We start from the raw sequence: 14,310 nt of genomic DNA on the forward strand, positions 1-14,310 counted from the left end.
TCTGCTCCAATGTGACTTAAAAAAAGAGGCAAACAGGCCAGATGCTGACATTAAAATGGTTTGTTTGTTTATCCTAAATCATATGCCCATTTATTCAACATTTAGTGAGCACCTGCTATGAGGAGGCACCAACAGAGCCTGGGCCACCCAAGGCTATTAGAGTCCTATCTCCAACAGCTCATCCCACAGAGGAGAAAGGTCACATATGGCCATTAAAAGCCTAGGTACTCTGTGCTCCAAAAGGAAGGACAAGCAGTGCTCCACGTTCACCAACAGTCCACGCAGAAGTCGGAAGGCAGGATAGGGCACCACATATTTGGGGAACAAAGACACACTTATTGAAGTCCACCAGAAGAAAAGAGTGAGGCTCAGGAAACTAAAATGCTTACCCAAAACTGCAAACATTCTAAGGCAAGCCAGAACAACAACAAAAGTGTACACCAGAATATGGGAGTAGAAAGCTCATATTTTCAGTTCCTGATGATTAATTAAAGTGTTTACTTAGAAAGGTTATTTGCTCCAATTAAAAAAGGGCAGAGCAAAATAAATTTAGATAAACTTCAGCATCAGCTTAGCACATTCTTTTATATGTGCTGGTGACCAAAAAACCCTCTATTTCACGCAGCACACATTTTATTAGTGTCCATACTCTCCCAGGACTTCTCAGTAAGTCCATCCCACCTACTTTTACATGTTTTACACTGACGCATCAAGCCATAAAAAGGGAAGTAACTAATTAGTTTACATTCTGCCATCTGAGTAAACTTGTAAAAGTTGGGACTACTTATGGGAGGAAAGGACATCCGAGTAGATGGGAGGCTCAACCCACTCTTCCTTAACTAAAGCCACAGAGCCTCATTTCTGACATCTAGTTCCTGCAGTTCTGACTTACTCTTCATTGGGTTCCTCACATTTCAGCAGGTACTCGCTGTTTTAACAGTTCCACATAAATTACTTGCAGAAAAACTATAAGCTGCCATACCTGGTAGCCTGTTTACTTTATTGTTTCACTCTAGTGTTTCCAAAATACGCGTGGACACACACGAAAAAACTGCCTCTCATTCTTCAAAATTCAGTTACTTATCTGAAACTCTTAAACTGGACAGTTCACTGCTGGAATCAGCGGCCAGTCTAATTGGTAGTAATGCGGGGGGGGGGGTTGTATTGAATAGATCAGAGCTCTTCACAAAAGCTCTCACCAGTTCACAACCACGCAGTAAGCCCTCACTTTACCAACCATCAGCCCCAAACTGAAGGCTGCTGGGCGTCTGAGAAAATGGAAGAAAAGAAAAGGAAATGACTCAAAGTAATCGTGCTTAAGGCATGAGTCCTCTTCACTTCCAGTCGGTAGTTTAGATTTGAACTATGGCCGGCTGTGGGTAGAAGAGCACACAACACCAGGCACACATGAAGGGCTGTGCACACAGGGCTTGCTCCCCTCGCGTTATTGTCTGGAGTTGTGCTTTTTTAGTGGTGTTGCTCTCTTCCTACTTCCATATGGAACTAGGACATTTCAAACATTTGAAAAAAGGAAAGTTAAGGTCCCAGCCGCATAAATGGGACGGCTTCTTACCTAACATCTCGATAACCTTATTTAAAAACACATAAAACGTAGTCAAGAGAGTGGGCGCGTGGTGCCTTCGAGAGGTGCTGAAGCTGTTTAGTGATGAAGGCACCTCGGTGTGTAACTCATTTAAAAGTCAAGGCCTGCAAAACCTACGCGTGGGTTGTCAGCGCCGCACAACTTCCCTAACGGAGCCCCGAGTCCACGCCTTAGCGAGCCGGCCTCTCCTCCCAGGTGCGGCGGAGCCCCGCACTCAGCCCACCGAGGGCGACGAGCGCCGGAAGGGCGGCCGTGATACTAAGTTTCCACCTGAATGTCAAACCTGGGGCGCCTCCCGCCCTGGGCGCGGAGGGAGAGCCGGCCGCCGCCGCCGCGGGCCCACGGTCGTTTTCCCCAAACTCAAGACCAGCATTCTGTAAATGCCGAGATTTCCAACCGCCCTTCTCGCGAGTGGGGCCAAGCCAGCCGTGCGGTCGGGGGCACGGTCCTGAGGCCTCGGGGCTCCTCGGCGGCGCCAGGGGCCGGGGCGGCGCGCGCCGACAGCCCCGGGCGGGGTCTCCACGCCCGCCCCACGCCTCCACCTGCCAAGGCCCGGCCCGGCTCCAGGGCGCCCGCGCTGACCAACGGCCGGCGTCCGCCAGTGTCACCCGCGGACCCTCCGCAGACAAAAAAGCGCCTCCCCGCCGGCCCGGCGCCCGCGCCTCACAAAGGCCGACCCGGCCCGCTCGGCGCCGCCGCGAACAAAGGCCGCCCGGCCCGCAGGCCGGCACAGGTGCAGCCGCCGGCGGCCGGGCCCAACATGGCCGCGGCCGCCCGCCGCCCGGCCCCGTTAGCAGCGGCCGCCCCCGCCCCGCCGGCCTCCCGGGTCCTCCCGCCCCCCCCACCCCCGGCCCCTCGGCCCCTCGGCCCGTCGGCCCCTCAGCCCCTCAGCCCTTCCGCCCCCCGAGCCCCTCGGCCCCTCAGGCCCGCGGCGGCGGTTGGGCCGGCGGCTCCAGTGACCTGTTGTGCGTCGCATCCTCCGGCGGCGGCGGCTCTCCGGGCGCGGCGGCTCCGGCGGCGGCGGGCCGGGGAGGGGGCCGGGGCCGCGGGGGAGGGAGGGCCGAGGGAGGGGAGGGGGCGGCGGCGGCGGCGGGCGCAGCGCGGCCAGGCCGAGGCTCTCCGCGCGGCGCCGACCCCGCCCCGCCTCCCGCCCGCCGCCGCCGCCGCCGGGCCGCCGCCGCCTCGCAGAAGCCGCGGGAAAGTGCGCGCCGCTGATTGGCTGCCGCGCTCGCGGGGCTGCGGCCGGGCTTTCAAATCCGCGCCGGGCGGGGCGCGCGGCCGGGCGGGGCGCAGGGCGGGCGGGGACCGGGCTGGGGGCGCGGGGCGGGGACCGGGCGGGGGGGGCGCGGGGCCGGGGCCGCGGGACCCCGCGAGCCGCCTCAGACCAGCACGGAGCGCGCGTTCCGCTCCCGCTACTCGGCCGGGCGCGCTCCAGGCGGCGGCTAAACCCAAAGCCCGGAGCCGGGAGCCCGAGGCCGGAGCCAGCGGGCGCGAGGTTACGTCACGGCCGCGCGCCCAATCGCCGCCTGCGAGCCGGCCCCGCGCGATCGCGGCCCCAGCCGGGGCGCGCGGCGGTGGAGCGGGACGTGGGCTCCGGCGCCGCTCGCTCCCCGCCACCCGGCGCGTCCTGCGCTCGCACGTGCCCCTCGGACAGCCGTCCGGTGGCCAGCGTGCGGCACCGCGGGGTCAGTCCACGAGGGCCGCCAGCCCAGCACCCAGGTGGTCACCCACGCCCCTACCTCGGGGGCAGGAAGAAGGCGCCCGCCCGGGACTGGAAGCGCGGTGCCTCGGGGAAGGCGGAGGTCAAGTTCCAACTGCCCCTGCATAGGGAAAGCCAGCTGGAAGCCCCAGAGGAGCCCCTCCACTCACACACGCGCACACGCACGCCTGCGCTCCTGGAACCTACAGTACAGACTTGGCTTACATGGTCCCAAACAATGGGAGGGCGCGCGGAAAACAGACCGGAGGAGGATTAGTCCGCGCAGCACGATGGATGGTGTGGAGTCTTCCTGCAGAGTGTCTGCAGGGCGTGGATTCAGCCACCGCCCTCACCCCCCAGACTCGAGTCTGGCCTGGACCTGGGCCGAGTGGGGGATCTGTAGTCATCTGGGGGATGTGCCATTCCAGTGAGGCTTCGTGGGGCAAAGGGACAGGGCAGAAAAGAAGATCACTCTGACTGTGCCAAGGACGGTGGGCTGCTAGCATGGACACGGAGATGTGCCACTCAGATCCCCTTCCAAACAGGGTCTTCCTGCTCAGCCTCCGGCTGCCACCTTCTACCGGCCGGCTTCAGCTGCAAAGAGCCATCTCACCACGGGTCTCCTTTCCCAGGGCAGCCACATCCAGTGACTGAGGGGAAGGAGGTACAAAGACATGGTCAGTTCCTCCAGTGTCGGACTCTGGTAGGAGACACTACAGAGAAGTTGGCACTTCAAACTCTCCATCTTGACCCAGACACAAGCTGCTTCCCACCAGAGCAGGAACTAGCATAGGGCAAGCAGGGGCAGGGATGAGACCCTCCCCAGTGTCTCAACTGAAAGGAATTATGGAATTGCTCACTTTCAGCCAAGAAAGTGAGGTCCTAATGTGTGCTGTGCCCTAGCAGGGTGCTAGAGATCCTGAGAAACCAGAAGAGACACTTGCCCCAGCAGTCACTGCCAAAACTCACTGGGAGTTCCTGGAAAGGTATCTAGCTGGGCAGTGGCTCATTCACATTTGTATTTTGCCATATTACCCTTCTGACTGTAGGGAGGAGAGGTGCCCTCTCTGGGCCCTGGATCCCTCTGAGGCACAAACTTGAAAACTGCACCTTTTAAATCTTGCAGTACAGGACAAATACCACCATATCTCCTCTGATTTCACAGATTTGGAATTAAATCTCCTCTGGAAAAAGAAAAAAGCATTTAGAATGGTGTGATCAATATGCAAATTTATTCAAAACATGCAAATGTGCGTTTAGATTTTCCTGAAGAAAGTTATTTGGGGCTGGCTGGTCTTTTCCCGCCCAGTGCAAGCTTCCTTCGGCCCAGCCTGACTGTCTCATGGAGGTCCTGAGTCCTTTTCAGCAAGTCTGGCCAGGAGGACAGCCCCCAGCCCTGCACACTCCAGGGGCCTTGCCCTGTGGGGGCCATATTTCCGATGACTGGGCCCCCCACAGGTGCTCACAAGTGAGGCTCCCAAAGGTGGGCTATTGTCCCTGGGGCAATGATTTCGGAGCATACAGAGCTTGGAAATTTGCAGAGTCTGGGTAGTTCCCTGGCACTACAGGCTGAGAAACCATGTTCTTGGAAAACAGGCCTCAGGCAGGTGGGTGAGGGCCCTGCGAGGCAAAGCCCCAAGCCCGGTAGGCCCAGAGGGATCCTGCCCACCCAACAATGGCAGCAGGGACTGAACCTTGTTTGGGTCTCTTTGAGACTCCTGTCATTTCTCTGGATGAAAATTCTGGACTCAAAGGCAGGTGATTGCAGATGATGGAGGGATGACCTGCTCTGGCCTTTTTGGGGGGTTCAGCTGCCCTCCATCTCAGCTCCCACAGCACACACACACACACACACACACCCAGCTCTCAGGCCAAGGCCAAGCTAGCTGCGCAAGGCCTTTAGGACCAGAGGACTCCAGGCCTGCCTGCTGGACCTGGGACAAGCCCCACAACAACAGAACAAGAGATCAAGATTTGTGGGGAGTCCCCTGGCCACAAGGTCTGCAGCTGTGCTGCCTCTGGCGGCCTGCCTTCCACTGATCACCCACTCCGGGCATACAGCTCAAGAAGGCACAGTGCAGGCTCCCCTCCCTCTTCTCAGTGCAGCCTTGGCTGAAGCGCTCTCTGCCTCCCTGCTCCTCCTTGCCACAGGTCCTGCAGCTCATGGCCTGACCTCCCTGTAAGAGCTGCTGCCAAAGGCAAGGCCCAGGCCTCTTAGCCAAAGGAGCCCCCTCCCCTGCCAGGGCCAGGGTCCCTGAGGGGCCAGGCTCATTGCTGTTTCCATGGGAATGCATGCACTCTGACCTCAGCCTTTCTCCATCCCTGGCCAAATAAAGAGGGCTTCCAAGTGGAAACTGGCAGTCTTAAGCCACCCCTCCTCCCATGCCCCAGGTGGCCCCTGCCTCCAAGGAGGGGAAGAAATAAAGGCCCTTCCCCCAGCCCAGGCAGAGCAGTAGGGGCAGGGGGCCTCCCCACATCCCACCTTCTCAGAAACTCCTTCCCAGCCCTCTCCATTCTGCTCTCCAGACTGGAAACTTGCCTTTTCCAAGGCCTGGCTCTGCCTCATCTCCCACCTGGCCCAAGGGCCACTTCGGTCCACTGGGACAGCCCACAGGAGCAGGAGCTACAGCCACCAAGAGCCAGCAGGCAGCACTACAAGGCTCCTTAGGGTCACACTGGCCAACCCTCCATTGAGTGGGGGTCCCTGTCAGGCAGGGAAGATGGACATGCAGACTGAAACCTGGCTGGGGAGCCTCCTGTCCAAGTCCTGGCTAAGAGGCCTGAGCAGGAGGCTTCTCCACCCTCTCTGCCCACCCCTCTCTCCTTCCACGTTGGGGCTGACCCCAGTTCCCCCCAAGAGGCCTGAAGTGCCTGTCATCAGAGTCTCAGTGGTCACCTCCAAGAGCAAACAAAAGCCCAGGCCCAGGGTCCAGTCCTGGGGGCAACCACAGACCCATCTTGCCCCCAAAAGCTGCTTCCTTCCTGGAGATTCCACCTGAGCTAGCCTAGAAACCCACCCCCCCCCCAGGAATTCCACTTCCTAAATCCCCTCTAATCCAGCCTCTCTCCAGTAGGAGAGTCCATTCTATGCATTCAACCAGAATTTTTCTAAACCACAAAACGGACTGAGTCACCCAACTGTTTAAAATCGTGCTATGGCTCCCCAGTGCCTCTCACACAAAACCCACTCCTCAGCCAGCCTTGTGTTGGACTTTCAGGAGCAGGAAGGACATCCAGCTCTGCTTCTCTGGCCCAGCCCTCTCCCCAGAGCTCTTTCAACAGCCACACACATCCACCCTGGGCAGGTATCAAATTGACTTCTCCCTCTGTTCGCATGCCAGATCTTACCTGGGATAGTACTTTCTCCAGAAGCCTTCTCTGACTCCTCCCAGGCTGGCTGAGTCCTCCTAGGGGTACGCACAACTCTGTGTTTATCTCTACGTGGTACTGCTGCCTAGGGCTGGACAGCCAGTCTTCTAGTCCTGGTTCCCCATGAACAGGTTCCTTAGGGCCCCACTAAAGTGCCACAAAATAACACAAAGTTATTGTTTCACCGTTCTGTAGACTGGAAGCCTGAAGCCGAGGCCTATGTAGGGCCATGTTCCCTCTGAGGCTCTCAGGGAGAATCTTTCCTGGCCTCTTCCCAGCTTCTGGTGATGGTGGCAAAGCCTTGGTGCTCCTGGGCTCCTATCAGCATCACTCCACTACCAGGTTCTGTCTTCACATGGTCTCCTCCCTGTGTGTCCATCTGTTTTCTCTTTTCTCTTTTTTTTTTTCAAGACTTTATTTTTAAGCAATCTCTACACCTAAAGTGGGGCTCAAACTTACAACTCTGAGATCAAGAGTCGCTTATTCCACCAACTGAGCCATCCAGGGTCCCCTGTTTTCCCTTCTCCTAAGGATGCCAGTCATTGGATTAGGGTCCACCTAAAAACTTCTCTTAATTTGATTACATCTGCGAAGACCCTGTTTCCAAATAAGGTCGCATTCACAGGCAGGGGAGTTAGGACTTGAACATATCTTTTGGGGGACACAGTTCAACCCACAACATCTCCCTTACTAGCTGCACGACCTTGAGCAGGGTGTGAGGCGTCCGTGTGCACAGTGTGGCAGTAGTACAGTACCCCCTGCGGGAGTGCTGGGAGGAAGGAATGGACGGTCCCTAACGGCACGTGGTCCCATTTGCCCCGCTGCCCTCCCTCGAGAAAGCGCGGGGCACGCCTGGCCCGGGTGATGGCCCGGGCAGTCGCCGCGTGGGTGCAGCTGGGCAGGCAAGCTCGCACGTTCTTGCCGAGGGATAAGGAGGCGGCGCCCCAGGGGCGGAGGTTAGGGACCTGCCCCAGCCCTGGGCGCAGAGCTCCCGCCGTCCTGGCCCCGCCCCACAAGTCCCGCCCGTCCCATTGGCCAAGCGCCGCGAGGCCCCGCCCACCGGCCGGTCCCGGGCGCCGCTTCCTGCGGCGGACCCTGCGCGGCCGCGGCCGCCGGGGTTGCCGCTGGCTGGGTGAGTCTCGCGGCTGCCGCGGAGGGAAGAAAGCGATGCTTGAGGACCGAGGGCAGTGATGAGAAGACGGGAGACCTTCGCCAGGCCGCGCCCACCCTTCCGGTGGCCTTTGCACCCCCCATCCTCCGAGGGGACTGCCTCAGGTCGAGGACCACCCAGGTCAGGGCGCCACTGCCAGCGCTGCCCACTCACTCAGGCTTTGGCTAAAGAAACATTGTTTTGTGCTAAAGTAGCGCTTCTTTTTCTAATTAAATTAAAACCCAAAACAGCAAAGAGAAGAAAATGAAAGTTCTCCCCAAGCCCTGGGCGTGCCGCTACGTGTGAGCACTGGCAACGCTTGGGGACCGCTTTGGAGCGCTTCTGTTCTGAGCCTGTGACCGGCTTCACCAGCCTGAGTTGGGGACTGACCAGAGACAGCAGGAGCGGCCGCTCAGAGCCAGCCTGGTGGGCAGGCACACAGACACAGAGCCTGGCCNNNCTTTCCCTCTCTCCTGACCCCAGACAGATGGATCACTTTTATTTTTTTTATTGTAATGTTTATATTTACAGAAAAGATGCACAGATAACAGTTTCCCCAACTGTTTCCCCTAGTCGCCACAGCTTACATGGTAGCTTTGTCAAAACTAAGAAACCAACATCAGTCCATTACCACTAACTAAATTCTAGGCTTTATTTAGAGCTCACCAGTTTTGCCACAAATGTAGAAAGACTTGTCCTTCAAAAAAGCAAATTTGATTGAGGCTAGAACAGAGAATCCTGTAACTAACTGGCCCTCCCACTGTCAACAACTATTAACATGGACAAAATAGATGAGGGAGCTATTTTCAGGTGTGAAAAAAAAAGGAAATGCAGGACTTCAATCCCCAGTGAAGGGAAATTCCCAAGGTACACCTTGACCACCCAGCTTTGTACTTGTTGGCAGTCTCCTACCATGGCACAGGGAGATGGGGTCCAGCAGGGCACACTGTATGCCTGAGCCGAGGGCCAGTGCTGCTGCTGGAACCTGTGGAGAGGGCACTGGAGGACAGGCGAGTGTGTCAAGGGGCATTGAAGATGTCCCACTATCCTTGGCTGAGGTCGGGGCTGCACATAATTGGGGTGAGGCCCCCAAACTTCCCAGAGAACAACTGTTTTGGGAGCTCTGGGCTAAAGTGAACACCTCGTTCAAGCCCATGAATGCCCCTGGCATGCGGCTGACACACTAGGATCCATGCCCTGGGAACTGGAGCATCCTACAGCGAAACATTCTCTAGACACATCTTGTCTGTTATCTATTGCTGTGTATCATGTTACCCCCAAACTTAGTGGTTCAAAACACAGTAAATATTATCACACGCAGTTGCTTTGGTCAGGATTGGGAACGGGTGAGACAGCTAGTTCCGGATCGCAGACAAGATGATGCCCAGAGCTGCCATCATCCAAAACCTTGGCTGGGGCTGCAGACAGGCTACAGAGACAGCTTTCCTCAGATGGTGCTGCCCGTTGGCAGGAGGCTTCAGTTCCTCCCCATGTGGGCCTCTCCACAGGCTGCTTGAGTATCCTCCCAACACAGGGGCTGGCTTCCCCAGAGTGGGGATCCAAAGGGAGGAAGGCAGAAGCTGCAGTGTTTAGTGATCGAAAAGCACATATTGTCATTGTCAAAAAAAAAGATAACGGAATCTAGAGTCTATAGCGTATCATCCACAGCAATCAGTGAACAATAAAGTCACTCAGCATACAGAGAAAAGAGGAGATGTGGCCATTATCAAGGAAAAAAGGCAATACAAACCAATCATAAGCCCAGTCTGAGGTCTGACGGAGAAAAACTTTTAAGGCAGGAGTTTGAAGATATTCAATAATTAAAGGAAAATAGGGTCTAATGAGTGAAGAGAAACCTCAATAGAAAAAATAGAAGCTGTTAAAAATTACCAAATGAGGGACACCTGGGTGGCTCAGTCAGTTAAGCATCTGCCTTCGGCTCAGGTCATGATTCCAGGGTCCTGGGATCATGTCCCGAGTCAGGCGCCCGCTCAACGGGGAGCCTGCTTCTCCCTCTGTCTGCTGCTCCCCCTGCTTGTGCTCTCTAATGAATAAATAAAATCTTTTAAAAAATAAAACCTTTAATTTTAAAGGTTTACAAAAATATACATTTGCAGTCACACTCACTCAGCAATCTAGCTTCTAGGGATCTGTCCTTGAATCCGTTATGATTAAATTTAGCTTTATATACAGAAACTCCTTCAAGTAACAGTGGCTGAGAAAAGGTAGATGTTTTCTTGCTCTTAGGTAATACAAGTCCAAGGTCAGCAGTCCAGGGGCTGTACTCTCCATCACATCAACCACAGTGCTTGGCAAGCAGAAGGAAGCAGAAGGGTCAAGGGAGGCCGCTGAATGAAACCCAGAAACCCAAGGTTCTGTTATGGAGAGACAGGGGGAGAATGGGCGCTGCTGTGGGGAGCAAGTAGGCTTAGTCTCAGCCCCATAGACACCATTCCCGCGTACTCAAGGACCCAAATGAAGGTCTCTTCCATACTCTCTAGTCCAGGCCACCACCACATCGGTCATGTAGGTTGTTACAAAGCAAGAGAGGGCTGGAGGCCGGTACCTGCTCCTTCTGCTGCGTGTGCCTGGCTAAGGCTGTTTTCAGTTGGAGGAAGGCATGCCTTTCCCCATGGCGCTCAAAGGTATCCTGGCTCTCCACCCCAACGGCTTTGCCCTCCAGCCTCACTTCAGGTCCTTCTCCTGGGCTCACATCCTAGCCCTTGCCAGGGCCAATAAATGCAAACCACCCACCACCCACCATGAGCATCCCTCTCTTGCCAGCTCACCCGCTGTGGTACCCAACGGCCAATGCCCTTCAGGACCAGAAGCCCCCACAGGCCAGTGGTCCTGCCACTTTCCGCAGTCCCGAGTTTCTCCCACCTTTTCCTCCCTTCCCCTCATCCCCATTTTAAATTTCCCAGTCAAGTCTTATGGCCACTCTTTTGCACAATTCTTAAACTCCACTGTCCCTCTCTTCCTTCATCACACTTCTGGGCAAAATTCCAACCCTGTCAAATCCAATTTCACCTGCTCTGAGTCCAATCCTGGCCGCAGTATGGCACACAGACGAGTCTTCCTCTGATACCCTGATCCCTAAGCTGACCCCTAACCTGATTCCCTAACCTGATGTCTAACATGACCCCCACCCCCCAGATCCCTAACCTGACCCCTGACCTCATCCCTAGCCAGATTCTCTAATCTCCCTAGCTGGGGCATTTGTGCTGCCTGAATAATATCCCACCCTGTTTCTCTGGACTCTTGTCGCTTGTGTAAACATGTAGCGACTATGGAAGATTATGTTCAATTTGTGGGGAGCATAGAAAAAAGAAAAAGGCCCATAAAGAAAGAGAAGAGAGAAGAAAAAAACCGAAGAGTCCATGATACAAAAACAGACCCACTGTGCCAGGACTCTGTGTGCTTGGACTGCTACCTGAGTAGGTGTGGGGCAGGAGGGCGGCCATTCGCGCGGCATTAAGGGTATGGATGGCAAGCTGGCACCAGATTTCTACTTGTTTTTAATTATTTTCCATTAGTAAGTAAGCTCTATGCCCAATGTAGGACTTGAACTTGTGACCCTAAGATCAAGTGCTGCATGCTCTATGGATCGAGCCCGCCAGGCGGCGCCCCTCTACTTGTTTATATTTCTTTTGTTTTTAAAGATTTTATTTATTTGTTAAAGAGAAAGCACAAGCAGGGGCAAGAGGCAGAAGGAGAAGCAGACTCCCCACTGAGCCTGATATGGGACTCCATCCCAGGATTCTGGGATCATGACCCAAGCTGAAAGCAGATGCTTAGCCGATTGAGCCACCCAGGTGCCCCTTTATATTTATTTTTATAAATTTAAAATGCTTACAACAAGCACATGTTCTTTAACTAATTAGAAAACCCAATAGAGGTATTGTTAAAAATGTCTTTCTCTAAAAATCCACCCTGGCAGTGGAGCTGCAAAAAGCATCACAGATGTGTGTTCAGAAGCACCCTCCCTACAGAGACCCTATCTTTGGCTTCTCTCATGCAACCTAGCTGGGCCACAGGTGAATCGTGCCAAGGGCAAGTGAGCATGGTTGCCATAGTTCCTCACACCAGGTCCTTTGGGCAATACAGAGGCAGTTGGGGCCTTTCCCCCATCCACTGTCCTTCAAAGTCCTGCAGACACTTACAGCATCGTTAGAGACCAGCTTTGATTCTCACCCACTCTGTGGAGCCTCCCTTCCTGCCCCTTGATGGCTTTGGAACAGAGCCTTCGGGAGCTGAGGGCCAATGTCAGCTACTAGCTGTACTGGCACAAGCGTTCTCCTACACTTTGGGCATTGGTAGGCCAGTCCTGTCTGATCCTGAGCACCTGTTTGCCCTGACTCAGACCTGACCCTGGGGTGGGGGGACAAGAACTGTCCTTCCTTATCCCACCATTGCCTCCTGGGAGATGTATAGGAAAGGAGCCTGGCTTTATGGTTTTTTGACCTTGGAGGCCTCAGTTTCGGGCATTAACGTGCTTAGATTAACTCTGCGTATGATGTCTGTAGCGCTCACTGCCGGGTGCCAATACAAGCACTTCCTCTGATCGCCCAAGTGCCCTGCACTAACTAGTTCTATTCTCTCCCACCGGAGATGGGGTGGGGACTCCAGGCCCATCCCAGTCCAGCATCTGGAAGCCCTGGAAAGGAAAAAAACTGCAGGCAGGCTATTTCCTCCTGATGGTGAGGGCCGAGCCTCCTAGGTAGACATGCCGTTCAACCAAATTCAGTCTCTCAAGAGCCTGCTAAGATTAGGAGTTCCACGCTCCTGTAGCCCAGAGAACAGACTTGCACCGAGAATGCACTGCCAGACCTTCCCTAAGCGGTACCCTGGGATTAATTACATCAGTGAACAAGAGATAGGCAGATGAAGCCAGAAGGAGGTAAAAGACCTTCCAAGCAAGGGATGGAACGGGGAAAGCAGAGTGGCGAGTCCCGAGGAAGAGCCTAGTGCCACTGCGCGTGAGTGCCGGCTGGTCGAGTGGCCTGCTGGGGGAGACCGTGTCCACTGGGCCCAAGGGCCGCCCACCCCTTTTCCCCCTGCCTGCTTTCCTGCGTCACTTCATCCGTCCCCGCACGACCCTTGCGAACATGACCCCATCTTAGGAAAGGGGAGTGTGGGCTCAAAGGTCCGCGCTGGGTGGAAGGCCTTCTGGGAGCAGCGTGTGAGCTCTCAGCTGGGCGGATCAGGCCGCGCAGTGGGGGCGCCGCCCTGGACCTGGATCCGGACCCGCGGAGGGCCCCCTCGCGGCTGCCCCCCCCCGCCCCGGGCTGGGGGGAGTCCCGGGTGGAGCTGAGGCCCAGCGGTGGGGTGAGTCCTTCTCTGATCATTAGCCTGGGGAGTGTCCATTAAGGATTTGATCTGTAGGAAGCAGGCTGTGGGCTCCATCATCCCCGGTCATAATGCTCTGCATGCTTTGGTTTCCTTCATTTAAGGTTTTAAAATGGAAATAACAGTACTGGTTCTCCCAAAGCTACTACACCTAGGTACTCTGCCTCGTTTTGCTTTCTGAGTCTGTTTTTCTTAAGAATCATTGAAAAGCATTTGATTTTAAAAAGTGGTTTTTAAGAAACCAGGTATGTGAGTGAGAGAGATGTTTACTGATGAAAGTCCCGGCCCGTCTCCCAAAGCCCGACGAGCACATTTTGCAGCTATCGCTGGAAAGCCTTCTCTTTCCCATCTGTGTTGCAGGCTAGGAAACTGCACCTTCCAGCACTCCCAAGAGTATGTCCAACAGAATTCTTGGCTTCTCCAGTGCCTGGCAGATGCCTCTGGCTTTTGGAAGCGTCAGCATTCCAAAGCTATACTTTAATACGCTTAGAATCATTTTCCTTCCATTTCTTGAAAAGAGTATCTTCAGGATTCATGTGTTGTGACAGGAGTACATGTGCAGACCTCAGAGAGGCAATGATATTCTGAATTCTGAAATTAGGAAGAAAAAGAAAGCTTACCTGTCAGAGCTCATGGCTATGTTTTTTTACAGTAATGATCACCATTTCTTGAGTATACCAGGTAGATACTTAGCATCTTGGACGTGTTTTCTTTTCTTCATTTTCTCATTGTTGAGATATAATAGACAAACAAAAATTCTATATATTTTAAGTCTACAACTCGATGTTTTGATATACATACACATTGTGAAGTAACTGCCACACTCAGCCCGCCTCTCCCCTCCGCCCCGCCCTGGCCAGCCCGTTGTCGGGGTGTGGGTGCCGCGCGCGGGGCGGCGGCCTGTGACTCACTCGCGCTGTGACCTTAGCCGCCCGGCTGCTGGCCGCGGCGTCCTGAGCGGGATTTGGAAAGTTTTTTGAAGGGAGCGCGCTGACGGCCAGCCTTAGGACTGTCTGGGCGCTGCTGTCGTGGTTAAGCTTGGTGGAACGTGGTGTTCACTCATGAGGACAGTCGTGCCCTTGGGGCACGTTTAGGACTCTTGAGGTGAGATGACCAGGGTCTGGCAGAGACGAACCAGCT

The 14,310-nt window shown here is 55.1% G+C and overlaps 1 protein-coding gene across 1 annotated transcript in view; it reads left to right on the forward strand.

Annotated features, from left to right (window-relative positions):
• The first annotated feature begins 1,877 nt into the window (after positions 1 to 1,877).
• LETM1 (leucine zipper and EF-hand containing transmembrane protein 1) overlaps positions 1,878 to 14,310 on the forward strand; it is a 49,244-nt gene continuing 36,811 nt past the window's right edge. Inside the window, exons 1-2 of the mRNA XM_040624932.1 lie at positions 1,878 to 2,623; positions 3,039 to 3,288. Coding sequence (XP_040480866.1) covers positions 1,878 to 2,623; positions 3,039 to 3,288 — 996 coding nt within the window. The remainder of the gene's footprint in view (positions 2,624 to 3,038; positions 3,289 to 14,310) is intronic.

Source organism: Ursus maritimus, unplaced genomic scaffold (assembly GCF_017311325.1).
Source record: "Ursus maritimus isolate PB19 unplaced genomic scaffold, ASM1731132v1 scaffold_8, whole genome shotgun sequence".
Lineage (NCBI taxonomy): Eukaryota > Metazoa > Chordata > Mammalia > Carnivora > Ursidae > Ursus > Ursus maritimus.